The 17,127-nt window shown below is 37.1% G+C and overlaps 1 protein-coding gene across 2 annotated transcripts in view; it reads right to left on the reverse strand.

Moving 5' to 3' along the window:
* Positions 1-17,127, reverse strand: part of Pdlim5 (PDZ and LIM domain 5) — a 147,783-nt gene that overhangs the window by 66,732 nt on the left and 63,924 nt on the right. For both annotated transcript variants that reach the window (XM_050160152.1, XM_050160151.1), the window contains exon 4: positions 1,788-1,830. In XM_050160152.1, the coding sequence (XP_050016109.1) occupies positions 1,788-1,830 (43 nt within the window). The remainder of the gene's footprint in view (positions 1-1,787; positions 1,831-17,127) is intronic.

Here is a 17,127-nt window from a genome sequence, read left to right on the forward strand (position 1 = left end):
AACAAATAGCTGATAAAGCATAGCATGCATGCTAACTGATCTCAACAGGCGTAGCAAGAATGCACACAGTAAACACATTTTCATCTATAAAAATAACAGTCTCAAAATATTTAGGAAACAGAGCAGGAAAACCAGGAGAGGGAAAAAAACCCTAAAGGCCATCATTAAATGTTAACTTAGATATATTTTAAAGAAATAATTTTATTACACATAAACATAATTCTACTAACTGAAACATCTTATTAAAATACGCAAAGGCTCAATTATAACTCCATCTTTCTAGCATTTTTTTTCTTTCTTTCCACAGTAAAATTACTTGAGTCATGAAAATCACCAAGTTTTAAACTCTTCAATTAAAAAAAAAAGAATGAGGAATTCACCAAACTCATAGTATGTGATACACTCTATTATGGATAAAGAATTTGGGGGGACAAAACATAAAGCAGGTAAACAAAAAACAATTATCCTGCGTTTCTCCTATGATCTACTTCTGCTTCCCCTTCTCGGCGAATTAAGATATTATTCAGGGATAAAATTATTTTTCTTTTTGAGAATAAAATATTTATGTCTCATGAAGAAAAACATATTATATCTCGCCTCATTGCCAGGAGCAATGTAAGAAAATGTAAGCAAGGTAAGAAGAACAATTCCTTCTAAAATTACCAGTGTTGGTAAACCTTCCTCTGGACACATTCTAAAAGCCCTCATTAAAATGAGATCATATTTCTACAACACTGAAAAAAAAAACTTTCACTCTTCCATCCCAAAACAGATCTTTAAGAAATATATATTGGTGGCTCAAATGCTTAATTACAAGGGGGGAGGGCATATAAATCTTATAAATTTTCATTGATTGATAAAAGTAAGTTAGGGCTGAAACAAGTAAATTAAATGAACAACTGAATACACTGCCCATCCCCCCAAAAAAGAGGGAGAAAATCTTCAGAGAATAAATGAAATGATTAAAAACACTGGTTGGAGGTAATGTGAGATATATAATGAAAATCAGGAGTTTGCCAATAACCTAATCCAACACTAGAATGGCATTTTTGTTAACTATTTACTATTTCTTTTTAGAAAATAAATGTGTAAATATAGAAAAATTAAAAGTAAATATGAAAGGAATTTGGACATGCATTATTGGCACTGTAGGGACTTAAAAACAATGTTTTATAGTATTATTACAAAAGGGAACTGTGATGGGTATTCTTGGTTGTCAACTTGGCTACATATGGGATTAACTAAAACTCAAATAGAACTGACCACTTTTAATCCAGATTTTTTTGAGGTGGAAAGATCCACCTTTAATGTGGGTCAAGCCTGCTGCAGGTATAAAGGACACTGAAGAAGGAAGCTTTCTCATTTTGCCTGCTTGCTCTTGCCTGGCTAGAAAGTCTATTTCTTCACTGGCATTAGAGCCTACTTCTAGATTCCATCGTACCCCAAAGACCAGCTGAGATATCTAGCTTCATGGTTTGAGCCAACTACTGGATTCTTAGACATACTGCTGGTAGACAGACATTGTTGGACAAGCTGGTCTGTAAGCCATTCTAATAAACCCACTTTCTGTCCATGTACACTTAGATTTGTTCTATAAGCGCTGTTCCTCCAGAGAACCCTGTCTAACACAGTAACTTTGTAAGATCTGGGTTCTCCTTTCCTCTTTGTCTTTTAAGAAAGAGAATGAGTAAAACTGTGCTCAGACTAAACTCCACGTTAATATGATCTGATATAAGAAGAGCATCTCTAGATAGACTGAGTCTAGTGATGCCCAACTATAAACATACCTTCTGAACAGCAACAGGCTCAGGCTTGGCTGCAGCAGATGCTCTGGTGGGGAAAGAAAAAAAAAACAAAAAACACGAACCATGAACCTCTGGTACTTTAGAAACATTGTCAACAGAATTTTACTATTTATATATTTTGAGATATTAAATAATCAGAATTATAACTCTATAATTCAGTTTTCATGATTCACAATATTCTTATTAGTTCAAGTAATTACAAGTCAAATACCACAAGACCCAATATTCTCATGTCCTTCTAGCCCTATAAGCACAAATAAGGAGAAAAGACACAATCCTGCTTGCTAGTATATGCAAGTTTTTAATTCTTTGGCTAAGGCAATCCCCATATTAAAAGGTAAAGTAGCAGGACTTCCTGATCCTTAGCAGTTCTTCATTCAGTAACCCAGCCCAAATCTTGATTTCCAGAAGTAGTTGCCTTTTCTCCTAACATTCATGAGCATATGTACCACTGCTGGGTCTCTTTCCATTATATTTAAGTTGAACTAAGTCCTTTATTATGCAATTTACTTATTTATATTTTTAAACACTTAAACAAATTGATGCATTTGCTAAACGTTGATGTTTCATATTAACTTTCAGCTTGACAGACTCTAGAATCCCCTAGGAACGTGTCAGTAAGAGATTATCTAGCTTAGGATAATGGATGGTGGGAAGCGACACCTGAATTATGGGAAGCATCATCCCATACACCAAAGTTCTAGACTGAATAAATGAGCCAAGTGCAGGAAAATCATCACCTATCTTTCCTGCTTAAATGCAATGTGACCAGCTGCTTCAAGCTCCTGCCACCAGACCTTCCCACTATGACGGACCACATACCCTCGCACTGTGAGCTAAAATACACCCTTCCTGAAGTAATTTTACCAGGATAGTGTGTCACAACAGTGAGAAGAGTAACATTAAACACTGAGTTGAATTAATTCACCAGGTTCCATTCAGTGGAAGCAATGACCATGCCCTGCCTTTAATTCTTACGTAAGTATAGCACCTGGAAGGTAATGTGTTATCAGCAATGAAGGTGCAAGGAAAAGATTAAAGGAAGTCTGACAAAACTCCAGGCATGTGACAGCTATTCATATTTCAACTGGATTGATAATTTTAACCTGTTCTTATTTTGTACCATGTGACTTTTGGTATGGTGGCCTAAAGAAGGACAATAATTGGTTTGAAGCAAGTATCTCTTAGGAAATAAAAGTTTCATTATCTTCATCTTTGAAAACAGGAGCTTCAAAGGTCATGTAAATTGCTTAGGAATAGAGCTGTGACCCAAATATAAATGCTGTTATATTTTATAGTATGATAACTGTATTTATTAACAATTGAGAAAGCTACTGATACTTTATAGGGTATTTACTGAAAGCACTGCCTGCTCTTCCAAAGATCCTCAGTTCAATTCCCAGCAACCACATGGTGTATCACAACCATCTGTAATGAGATCTGGTGCTCTCTTGAGGAAAAGACCTGGTCAGTAGTCCTCATCAGCTTAGTCTGTAAAACCCAATATGGAAAAGTTCAACAGAACTTTATGCTTCAGCATCACCAGGGCATAAATTCATTTTTCATTTCATCCATTTAATAAACATATTTGAATAATGAACTCTGATCAACATTTTAGCAGCAATAACAACAAATTTAGCTATAACAGGCACTAACAGACTAGTCAGCTAGCCTAAGGAAGGGCCCAGTGGGTACTAACACTCAGCTGCTGTAGTACAAGTCATACCCTGTACTGCTGCATAACTTCCCATGAGTTCCCAAACAAGTTCTCTTTAGCTTGCAGGGTTATTAAAACAAAAGGCAAGTTCAAGGGCAGAGCAGTGGAATCTTCCTTTCATTCAAATTTCACAATCCAATTTAATCTCAAAGGATCTAGTCATTAAAACCTCCCAAGACATTACTGAAAGGTTGCCAAGATTGAGAAGCCAATATCTTTTTTCACTAGATGTCTTAAGATACATGGAGCGTGTCTAGCGATATAATTTGTAAATAAAGGTCAGCTATACGGCTGTGAGTAGTTCAGCTTGCCCACTATGGGCAACAAAGGCCCTGGATGCAATCCTCAGCAACACAATAAGCAAGCAAAAATCTACTAACAGTCACAAGGCTGCTGCATTCAAGATAAACACAGATATCTTATATGTACAAAAAGAAATCACTTCATTTGTTCTAGTGTCTCCTCTAACTTAAGTAGTGTTAGCAACAACAAAGGCCCAGAACCGTATTTGCACTGAGTTTGTTGTATCAGCAACTTATTCTGCTCAGAATGAATGTTAACATAATTAATTGAAAGTAATATAAACACAGTATTTGAAAAAAAATTGAATTTACAGAAAAAAAAATAAATCTGAACACACCCCATTTGGCTTCTGACAAGGTTTCACAAGAAATAAGATAAGAATTTCAGAAAGAAGGGCAATACGCCCACAAAATCCCAGGGTGGGTCATTATACAAATGCCCTACTGCATGGAAAAATAGATTGGATTATCATTAAATGTCAAATGAAACAGCTGATGGACCACAAAGTGCAATAAAAATCAACTCCCTTGCTTTAAACACTAACCATAAAATGAACCATAGAATTATTAAATTTTGAAAGAAAAGGTTTCTTTTTTTTTTTTTTTTTTTTTGGTTTTTCGAGACAGGGTTTCTCTATGGTTTTGGAGCCTGTCCTGGAACTAGCTCTTGTAGACCAGGCTGGTCTCGAACTCACAGAGATCTGCCTGCCTCTGTCTCCCGAGTGCTGGGATTAAAGGTGTGCGCCACCACCGCCGGGCAAGAAAAGGTTTCTTATATGCCATTAGTATCATGTGACATCTCTGAATATTTATGGAAGTTCAAAATTGCAGCAAAAGCTTAAAATACTGTGTTAAGCTGGTTATGTTATTACGTTTTACTTTGCCTTTTGAAGTAAATTTGTAAGTTAGGCCAACAGTTTTCTTTTAATCTTTAAAATCTTTCTCAAAAAAATTTTCATTTTAGCACTGTATGATAAAATGTTTCCTACAATATTACTGATGTACTAGAAAACATTCACACTATTACAAACATTTTAGGAAAAGTTCTCTCTAAATGGTACTTATTTCTTCTTTTTTGTGCGCCTCTTACCTAACTTATAGAATCAATATGTACTTTTTATAATAAGGAAAACTTTCTCAAAGTTTATTTCACAGTAAACTACCTTGTAAAAATCTAAACAACGCATTCTACTATGAAAGCTATGTGGGAAACATGAAGGTCCAAGCTACACAGCATCTCAATCACAAGCCTGTAAATACTAAGGAAAATCCTATGGGTTGTCAACGGTACATATTTGAAAGACAGCTTGTTTTTCAGGAATAGTTCTCAAGAGTAGAGTTGAGGGTGGGGCTTGGGAAACATTATTTAAAATAAATATTTAAAGAATGAACAGATCTTTGCAATGTCTGAAATGTTTACTTAAGTCTCCCAGGAGTAGCAGATAAAATTAAGGGAAAGAAATGTTATAATTTATAATTGTAAAACTTTACAATGCATAATCTAAAAACTTTTGCTTATATAAATTATCTTTCTTGTCTCGCTGGTACTCTCTTGAACTTTGTGTTTAACAAGATACTCAGGATGACTTTTCTAAAGCATAATTTGACCATATTTAAAGAAGAAAATTCTACTTCTGTTATATATATATACATATATATGTATATATATATATATATATATGAATAAATGTATTCAGTATTCTCTGTGGAGAAAGTCCTAATATGTGAATATGGAAAAGCATTTGCCCAAATTAAATTTGTTATAATTATCTTTAAGTTGGAGAAACAGTAAGCACTTTCTCCTTTAGCAATGTCACATATTACGTGAAAAAGAGTAAATTTAAGACATTTAAACAAATGAATATTTAAAAAACGATGGCATAAGGATTTTTTTTTAAAAATCACAATATACTGCCTCTCCCCTCAGGCAGTAGGGATCGCGAGTCACTCCTGTGCAGGGTGAGTTTCCAATCTGCTGAGGTTCTGGCAATGGCACAGTGCCATGGCTCAACAATTGGCTTATTGTTCTCTCTCCGTAGTGGGAAAGCCCTGACAAGAGTAAGCCTGCATGTTGAGATACCAGTGCCTTAGCTCAGTACTATCCCCGTAATATGGAATGCAAAGAACAAAGCTGTCCCTGTGGCTGGAATAAGCTTTCAAAGTTGTTAGTTTGTTGTTGTTTTGTTTGTTGGTTTTTGTTGTTGTATATAGGTAAAACCAGTTTCAGAGCTTCCAGCTTAACAGCTGAAACGAGTTTGCAGTTGTAACAAACCTATTAAAAACTAGAATTGTGATGTCCTAGTTAGAATGAAGAACATAAAAGAATGAGCATAAGTTAGCAATGGCTCTATTATGGATTAGATGATAAAAAAAAAAATCAGACAAAACTGCAACTCTATATAACCAGTAGTTGAAGCTGTACTGAAACAATGTTTGTGTATCTGCTAATACTACATGAACAAATCATGTATTTTTTTTATTTAACAAAGTAGCCAGGAAAAACAGAACTGTGTGGATAAAAATTAATTTACATTACTTTTGATAACCAGGAGACTTTTTCAGTCCAATCTAACATTTAACTCATAAATAGCCATGCAGAAAGGATGAGAGGTCTGGTTCATCTTTTATGAAGTGAGCTCTCAATTTCCCACAGGATGGCCATCTTTGGACCTCCTGACCTTAGGACCCACAAACACTAGGGCACATCATTAATCACTTTAATTACAATGATGTCAATTTATAATAACAAAGCAAGTCCAAATGTGAAAGAAAGCAAACAGGCAAGAGTGCAGAGGAATGCCTCTTAAGGAATCCTCTGTACTTCATTGTCCAGAGACCCTGAGTATTTTAAACACTTGTGACAACAATCCCCTGGGGTTTTCTAAATTACTCAAGAATATGTCCTACAAATAAAAGTATTAAAATAGCTATGCATCAGACATAAAAAACATTCCGCTCATCAAAAGCTCCCCTTACATGTACTGCAGGAATGTTTTCTCTCCCGTTCACATCTTCTCTTAACTACAGGAACTAACAAAACACACCTAGATGGAACACAAATCTGGATGGACTATCTAAGCACAGATAAAGAAAATGGAACAGGTGCATGGAAACTGCTCTGGCCATATATCTAGAGCCCTGACCTTGTGCTAGCACAGGGCTGTAAATCAAGCACGTCTCTGAGATGTCAAGGACAGAAAGGCATCTCCTGGCAACTGCTTCTGTTGAGTGCTTTTGCTGTAACTTTCCTTGTGAGTTGGTCAATAGCAGTTGATAAAAATTTGAAAAGAAATTTTGACCAACTAACTATAAATCAGGCTAAAGAGCTAAAGAGGGAGAGAGAGGAGGAAGGGGGAAAGAGACAGGCAGGGATGGGGAGGAGGAGAAGTTAGAATGGCTAAAATCTCCAGCCTAATGGTTATGCCATTTTCACAGTGGGTGGAGGGGATGCAGGATTATTGCTGTATCAAGCTAAATTTTAAGATTTAAATGCAAACATGAAGATCAGTCAGAATTACTCTGAGCTCAACAATAAATTCAGAACTTTTGAAACACTATAATACACAACTTTTCAGAAAGAAAGCCTAGATATAACAAAATAATTTGGAATAGTGACAGTTTTGTCAACAATATTCTCATTTCCCTGCCCTCTGATATATCAAATCTCACAAGAAACTCCAGCCCCTAAGCCTTTCTTCCTTTTTGTAAGTGAAGCTCATTTCACTCTGTATTGGGAAAGTCAAAACAATTTGCTAATCAATTTAACTAGCTTTGGTAACTTGTATGTGTCACTTGATGCCTCTCACTCATTTGCAAACCTACCAAGTGTCTACTTGTTCAGAGTTCCAGGATTTTGTCATAAGAGGCAATAAGCCAGCTAAACATAGCAACACGTGCCTTTAATCTCAGCACATGTTATCGTTAAGGACAAAAGAATCCCAAATTATAGAGAATAGTGTTGTGGAGGAAGAATCCATTTTAATGTCATTCTACTCAATATGAAGGAAAAAAATTAAACAAATTAATACAGACACACCACAAATAGATCTGGTGATATTTCACAAAAATAGGCTTGGCCAAAGATTAAATATTCTAGTGCATTCTAAAAAAAGATGGAACAATTAGCTATCATATATATTTATAAAAATTTTACTTTGCTTTATATTTCTTTTAAACATGTGTTATATTCTATAAATTATTTCTGTGCATCTTAAGGCTATGTTTAAGTTATATGCAAACTTTCACAATGTTCTACTCTATTTCAGAAGAAGAAAAATTACACTTTACATTTATTTCAACAATAATATTTTTGAAGGAAAAAGAATATCTACCTCTCCACTGTTTCCTTTATCCACACTAAAATCAATCCCAGGATAACTTAAGGGAAAACTGAACTTTTTAAACAGTGATTTACAAAATGTTTTATGACTAAAGGAGTATAAGATAGATAGATGGTTCACAGATAAGGTTAAATGCAAGGAATTTTAAAGTTCTCAATAATCCAGACTTTGAAATTCATTATAGTAAAAGTACCATTTCAAAAAATGATTTTATATAGAGAGTAAAATATATGTCCGATTGAATTGTTACAAAATAGTAAAACTTAATGACAAGGAAGTGGCAGCAAATATTGTAGCCTCTGTTTCTAATCAAACTATTTAGTTTTGTCATTGTAGAAAGAAAGATACAAATAAAACCTGGACCAATAAGGATGGTTGTATTTCAATAAAACTTTATTCACACAAGTAGACTGTAACTATACTTGGATTTTAAGGCAAGCTGTGAGCTTCTGTTTAGATCTGATTTGTTTGTTTTTCTGCAGACGGTTTCACAGGCTGGTTTTGAACCCTCAATCCTCATTTTTCATTCTCTCAAATTCTGGGGAAAAGATGTGCAACCATAGGTGGCTTACTTCAGTTTGGACTTCAACAAACCATCTAAGAGCTAATCCTGTAGAACAAAGGCTATTTGAGTTTCTAAGTTCAGTATCTTACTGCAAAATGTAAAAATCATTTCAGAAGGTCTATCAGCTGATATAAGAAAAGAGAAAGTTCCATTATTCTTCTGTCGGCAGACAATACAATCACTTCAATCCTCTTACCAACTCTAGCTCAAACTTTCCCACTGTTTGCAAATGAATCTAAATTTCCACACCACCTTCAAATAAAATTCACACAACTAGACACTGATTCAGAAGTCTGGTGAAAGGACAGGTTTGGTTCAAGCCTATGCCAACAGTGCTCAATCTATCCTGTACCTCAGTTCATTTCTTATGCACTACTAAAAACTTTTGTCTTCTGCACCCATGCACTTTTAACTACTAGAAACAGTCTTAAAATATTCTAAAAGAACAAGTGAAAGAAAACCCTGTGTTCTTTCATGAAAATAATTGACCAATGTAATTCCCATGCTTACAAACCAAATCTATATTTTGTATCAACCACAAGCCAATACCTTTATAGTTTATTAAAAACACAAAACAGAGGAATCTTCTCTTCCAGTCTTAAGGTAGAGAAAAAAAATTTACCTTCACAGTACGTATGATCTACATGAAAATAATGTGCCTGTTTTTTTGTTTGTTGTTGATGGTTTAGCTTCTGGTTTTTGGAGACAGAATTTCATGCTTTGTAGACCAGCTTGGCCTCAAACTTGCAGATTTTGGCCTGCCTCTACCTCCTGAGTGCTGGGATTAAAGGTGTGTGGCACCCCTACCCAGTTAATAATCTGTTTGTAACTACGGAAGAGTTTAATTTGCACTTCTCCATCTTCTTCTCTATTGTCATAATGCTACAATGCTCACAAGATTGAGCTGGTTCATGATATAATAGAAAGCATGAGTAAGAAATAGTCATAACTACTTTCACAGACTTCAAGTGAGGGATAAAGTTAACTACTCAGGAAAACCTTGGTAAAATAGGCGGCACAGGCAGTCACAACTCATATCCTCAAGAGCAGCTTGTTCTCCGTAGAAAAACTCAAGAGTCCCAGAGGGATACCACTATTGCTTTTTCATCTAACCTCTCCAGGAATAAGGGTAATAATTCTTTGAGAAGCAGGACCAATAACTAACCAAGAGATGCAAGTCTAGGTTAGCAGCAAAGCTCCTGTCCTCTACATTGTTTTTAGGCCTGCCAATCATCTAGGAGTGGGAAGCTCTCTGGGGTGCCTTTGCGTCCTGCCCAGCCCTGAACTCAGGACTGTCTGCGGTTCACTTTCTCCAGACACAGCCTCTCTGCTATTTCTGTCTAGGCAAAACACATTCATTACAAATTTTTGTAAAGAGGGTATTTTTAGGTATTTCAGTAAAATTTAAAGGGACAAGCATTCCAGTATTCAGCACAGCCTTATTAGGCATACATCTCCAGTAACACAGAAGATGAAAACATTTTATTTATTAACATCTCATGGCTTAGTTTTTTCCATTGATTTAACATTCAAAAAATAATGGGTGGGTTCAGTTTTTTTGTTTTGTTTTGCTTTGTTTTTAATCTATAGGTTTTGGCACTCAGAGTCAGGGCATTTAAAATTATTGAATATATTGTTTGTAGACACAGATAGGCCAGGCCTATCCTTGCTTAAGTTTCAAGATCAGTTCTTAAATCTCACTTACTGATTAAGAAATAGAATCTTGTCCAGCATTCTCATTACTGAATTTCAAATCAATCCAAGTGATCCTATCTAAATCTAATAAAAGAAAAATAATAGCCAGTTGAACTTGCAAATACTTTTGAACATTACTAAGTCCTTTGTGATTTATTCATGTTTCTATGATTACAGAGAAAAGAACATGTACTCATTCTGTTTTCTTTTTACTTATTAGGAAACTTTCTGTTCATAGAAATTGGGCTGTTTGTAAAAGAACACAGCGCCGCTTATATTTCATTTCTGACTGGTAATTTAAAAGATTTTTAAATCCAAAGCTTTTCAATATTAACAAGTATTACATTTTCTTTTTAACAGAGCAGCCATATGAAACATAAATTATTTTCTCAACTCTAACTCCTTTTCCACATTATAGAGAGAAAATCTGACAACAGGTAATTAACCTCACAGGACATACAATACAATGAATGAAAATGTCTTCATCCAAATTAACTACCTCTCTCCATCATTGTCTTTATATTATTAGTAAGCAATCTAGAACAGTGCTCAACAGGACGCTGCTTACAACATAAGCACGGAAGCTCAGAAGCTAAACTAGCCTATACCTGGTCAGTGGATGATTCCTCTGATCAAATCGGAAGGCCCTAGCAATGTCCAATTATTATGAACAGTCTCCATATTAATTCAACCTCTGTATCTACCTCATTGAGACCAGCAACAAAAAGGTCACAGCACTATTACTCCAGACACCACAAATAATTGAGTATTTTTGGCCCAAGCAAACAACTATTTTTAAACATTTAGTCACAATGTATAATCATAAATATAGTTAATGTCATGATCTACTCAGTGAAAGTATGAACCAATAATATACACACTTTCATGTGTGAACTGTCAGAATGTATTCAGTTCTAGTCTGTTTCATTTACAAAATAAAAAGGGGCAGTGGGCAGTGTGTGGAAACCCTGGTCTTGAGCCTATGATAAGCACTAATCGGGATTCAAAGGCAGAGAGAGAGCTTTATAGCCATTTAACAAACAGAAACTCTGGCTGATAGTGGTCACACGCTAGTGTTCACGGAGCTGTCCTGAAATAGCAACCTAGTAAAACAAGAGCAAACTAGTTTTAACTTCTGAAGAATATTGCATGTAGTAATATACTCAAATGAACAAAATAAACAGATGTAACAACACCCTTAGCAACAAAAGATTCTCTACAAGACATTTCTTTAAAGCTGATCCTTACCAAATTTGCTTCTGACATAACTACTGAGAATACAAACAAGGACTACAGATTCGATGTGTTGTTCCCACAGTGATGTCCTTTAGCGGGGACTCATAATGTTTGACTAAACAAATAGAGCTTTCCTGTTTGAAAATGTGGACAAGTCAAGCTAACTTTTACAATGGCTAACTTACGTAGCAGATTCTTTCATGAAAAAGGAGCATTCCCTCTACCCTACTGCTTTCCTAACATGGTCAGCAATAATCTCTGAAAAGACGTGCAAAAGAAGGGAATAGGAGATTCCAGTCATGTCCATTTCCTCTCTATAGGCTCTCATAGGATAGAGAGGAACAAAGCAAACACAATGTACCCTGTCCTCTAATCTCCAAAGAACCATTTACAACAAACCAACATGTTTATTTAACTTCAGCATCAAAGTTCCTTATTTCTCTCAAGATAACCATTCTTTTTTCAAAATGGTTTTGTTTTCTAATTTTTTTTTTCACTTAAAAATGTTCTTGTTGGGGCAAAACAAATGGCTCATAAGTTAAGATCATCATCACCGACTGCTCTTCCAGGGGACCTAAGCTCTATAGGACCCAGCTGTGAAAAGCTCCGTAGAGACCTGAGTCTCAGTAATTTACCCTAAGGCAATACCTGGTTCCAAGAAAGACCACTAAGGAAGACCACCCAGGCACCACCCAGGAACAGACCCTCCAAAGGAAATTCCTAACGTTCCAGCCATTGTAGATAGGAACACCTGCCAGCACACACCCATTGCTTTTCACCAGGAAACCCCTAGACTAATGTCAGTCAATCAGGGATCCTGATCCTTAGAAATCCCTCACCTTACCCTCTGCTATTATAAAAACCCACACCAAGGGAGCTCAGGGCTCTCCGACTGTGCCAATGTGTTAGACACACAGAGAGTCCAAGTTCAAGCTTGAACAAGAATAAAGGCTCTTTGCTTTTACATACAGGACTTGGTTTCCTAGTTGGTTTTTGAAGGATTCAAGTTATCTGGGCATAACAGTGACTAACAGACCGTAACTCCAGCTCCAGGGGAATCACAGCCCTCTTCTGGCCTCATTCGGGACTCAGACATGTATGTGGGACACAGAAATACATGCAGACAAAACACCCACGCACATAAAAGATATATTTTAAAATGTTCTTGCCAAATACCAAGAATGAGTTTATAATTCTATGTATACTCTCTACAATGGAGCTGTGTGACTAAAATGGCCATTAAGTAATGATGCCCAGCCAGCACCAGTACTGCTGCTTAAAGCACAAGTATCCCTCCCCCCAGACTGGGTTTCGCTATAGTTTTAGAGTTGTCCTGGAACTAGCTCTTGTAGACCAGGCTGGCCTCGAACTCACAGAGAACCACCTACCTCTGCCTCCCAAGTGCTGGTCTTAAAGGTGTGTGCCACCGCTGCCCGGATTGAAAGCACAAGTATCTTTATCACATAGACCGGGCCATATATTTTATTTATTTATTTTTTCTTTTTTATTCTGTCAATCTGCTTATATTAACTAATTGCTTTATTTTTTACAGTTATGTATTTCTCATATAGGAGAGGCAGGAAGAACTGAAACAGACTACCAAATAAACCTAACACTTATACTGGCCTCAAAAGATAAGCAAATTTTTTTCATTACCCATCTTTATCTGGTTGATTTGAAAAGCCATTGTCAGAGCCCTAAACTGTCCAGGATAGCACCTGGTTTAAAAGCAGATTGCCTAGATTCTAACCCTATGCCCTCCATTTACCGACTGTTCAATTAGAAGGAAATGCTAACAATGGTTATCAACTTTACAGGGGTATTTTGAAAATTAAATGCAAAATGACTGTGATAGGCTTAGAGCAGTATTTGCCACATAAGTAGATTCTGTAAGCTATATTTATCAACCTCCATGATTTGAAAAACTGAATACAATGGCAGCTATAATTTTCTTCTAGAATCTTGTCTTTTATGAGAGAAGACTTTAACACTAAACAATGCTTAGAGCACCACAGCATGTAGTGATGTGCATTTGCTATCAGAGGCAATGCTTCAGTGCAGTGTGGGCTGTGAATGCCTCTAAGAGCAGTTCAGCAATTGAAAGTGGAGTCCATATAGGTAAGAAACTATTCCCCAGGGAAGAGCACACCAATTGGTTATCCAGTAACAAATGGTCAGCCCTGAAAACATATACACAGGTAACATTCTCCAGACTAGGTGGGCTGTAGTCACCTATTGAGAAACGAGTGTCTGTGTGTGTGTAGAGCAAGGGCAACAATCGATGAAATCAGAGGCCATGAATTTGAAAGCAAGCAAGGAAGGATATATATGAGAGTTTGGAGGTAGGAAAGGGAATGGCAAATGATCATATTATCATCTCAAAATAAAAGAAACAATAAAAGAAGTTACCACAAAACTTATGAGAAAACACACATGATTCCTAATTCCCATGGGGGGGGCGGAAATCCACAATGTTAAAATTGTCTCCAAAAGTGCTTCCAACTTTGTAACTGTTATGAACCAAAAAAAAAGGCATAATGATACAAACAACAAAAGCCAAAAACATCTATGTTTCTGTAAACCCCACATGTCCTTCTCTTTCATTTGCATCCGTAGTTATAACCCAAAGGGCCCAGTCGTACACAGCAATAAAATGTAGTAATTAGAGATCAAAGAGGCAGCTGTGCTCGCAGACCACACCCAATGCTGTGGTGAGCTACATACCTAAATTAATGATGGGATCCACATTTACAGAACACTGAACTTGCATTCTAATCTTTGCTCCGTTTTGACATGCACATCTAAGAGTCTGGCTGCTTTCACCCGTGGCCTTGTTTTCAGCTGTCTGTCACATAAGATTGCATGCACTTCAGCATCTCGCCGATCTTTTTCCAGGGAAAACTACCCCAAAGCAAACACTGGCATAAGCTTATAATTCTGAGTCTCTATGAAAACAAGATGGAGAATGATTCACCATGCTTGGTGAGCTGAGTGAGTTCTGAAGACTAGTAGTTAACGGTATTAGGATAGTCTTGAAAGTGGCTAAAAGCAACTACTTATAAGAAACATTCACAGAGGTATAGCATGGACAAATAACAGTAGCAGAAGATCTGGTTCAGAGCATACTTTTTTCAGAAGCACCACAAAGGTATATATTATCAATATCTTCTGTGGTCTATGTCTGATAAAGTTGGAGAGTAAGATAGGCTCTGAAACCTGAAAAAGTTCTTCAGCAATGGTTATAGAAGCAGATGAAAAAAGAAAAAAAATGACAAATACCCCATCACGCCATTCAGACCTCCTTTACACAGTATAAACATCGAAGTCATGATAAATCATTTTCATTTATTTTTCATATTAGAGAAATTCTGTATCACGCTATCATAATATCCTAATAAAATTAAAATCATAATTTCATAGTATGGATTATTTTCTTTTAGTCTAGAAAGACAGCAGGCAAATTAAGTCAAACTGTCACTGTTACAACTGAAATGTTCTATACCTTGGCTCTCAACCTGTGAGTCATGACCCCTGTCACAGGGGTTGTCTAAGACCTGCTTAGACATCTCTGTTTTCAACACAGACATTTGCTGTTTACAAAGTAGCAAAATTACACTTATGAAATAGAAACGAAAATAATTTATGGTTGGAGAGAGCACAGCAAGAAGAATGTATTAAAAGGGCCACAGCGTTAGGAAGGCTGAGAACCACTGTGCTAGACAACAAAAACATCACAGCTGTTTTGGAAACACCCAAGATCAGCATTCACTTACAATGACTTTTTTTTTTTTTTTTTTGCCTAACCCTCAGAAAATAACAGGTAATTTTATAGAAAACAATAAAAGGGAGAATTGATGTTTTTATAATCTTACCTAGAACAAAACGAAAGCAGCAATCAAACCCAAAATTTCCATTTTTTTATTATTCTACAAAAGGTAGTATTATAATCCTTGGTTGTACTCGAAATAGTTAAAGTTATGCTGTGAAAAACAGATAAAATCAGAGCATCTCTGGGTGATGTACTAGGAAAGGCAGAAAACTCCCCTAGTCCCTGGCAGTTCTGTGTTCCGATCCTACAGGACAGTCTGACATGTCAAGGAGTCTTACATAGAGAGAGGAAAACCAAAGTTCAGAAAGAACAGCTTAAAGACTATTTTGTTCCCCCTTTATATTGTATTTGAACGCTAGCACCTTTTTGGTGTCTTTATTTTAAAATACAAAAACAAGCATTCTCATTTACCCTCTCAAACAACAACTGTCACGGAAATAAAAACCCCTGAGAAGCTAGGAAACAAGGAGGATAGTAAGAGAGCTGTGCAAGGACGCCAGGAGAAGGGGAAATAGATAAGATCTCCAGAGTAAATTGGAAGGGAGGGTGGAGGCAGGGGGTTGGGAGGCTGGGGTGAAGTGAAGGAGGGAGAACAAGAGGGAATTTGACACTTGAGTTGGGGGAGGGACGGAGAGGGAAAGCAAGGAAAGAGATATCCTGATAGACAGGCCAGCCATTATGAGGGTTAAGGAGAAACCTGGTGCTAGGGAAATTCCCAGGAATCAACAAGGATAACCACAGTTAAAAGACTCCAAGCAATACAGGAGAGGGTGACTGAACTGGCCTTCTCTGTAATAAGATGGGTGACCACCCTAATTGTTGTCATAGAACCTTCATCCAGTAACCAATAGAAGCAGAGGCAGAGACCCACAGCTAAGTACTGGGCCAAGTCCAGTTAAAGAGAGGGAGGAGGAATTATATGAGCAAAGAGGTCAAGAACATGATGGGGAAACCCACAGACAGAGACAGCTGACTCGAGTTAGAGGAAGCTTACTGAGTGAATTGATGGACGGGGAACCTGCATAGCACCAAACTAGGTCCTTTGAATGTGGATGACAGTTCTGTGGCTTGGGCAGTGTGTCGGTCGGGCCACTGGCAGTGAAACCAGAATTTATCCCCAGTGCATGAACTGACTTTGTGAAGCCCATTCCCTAGGGAAAATACCATGCTCAACTGTGATACAGGGAGGGGGACTGGTCCTGTCTCAACTTGATATGCATATGTTTTAGAAAGCGCTACTGATATTCTTGGGTCCCTGCCCTAGCCACGCCCACTCCCATAACCTCTGACCCGCCCATCGCCATCTTGGGACCCTCTTTCTTTCTGCTTCCTTGGCGTGCGCACGCGTTTTCTCTCTCTCTCTCTTCTTTTATCTCTCCTCTCTCCTTTTATCTCTTTTCTCTGTCTTTCTTTCTCCCCCTTTCTTAATAAATACTTATGGCTATTTCCTGTGTTTACGTGTCTGTTACCTGCCGCCACCGTGGGCCAAGGAAGCGTGCCCTCCTGTAGCCGCTTTCCCATGGCGGGCTCCGCCAGCCCGCCCGGGGACCGTTTGTAGCCTCTCTCTAATCGTTTTTTCAAGAATAACAGCTACCCTTTCTGAGGAGTGGATGTGGGGTTGGAGGAAGGTGGGAGGGA

This window comes from Alexandromys fortis, unplaced genomic scaffold (assembly GCF_014885135.2).
Source record: "Alexandromys fortis isolate MF-2015 unplaced genomic scaffold, M_Fortis_MF-2015_v1.1 scaffold_124, whole genome shotgun sequence".
In the NCBI taxonomy this organism is placed as follows: Eukaryota; Metazoa; Chordata; class Mammalia; order Rodentia; family Cricetidae; genus Alexandromys; species Alexandromys fortis.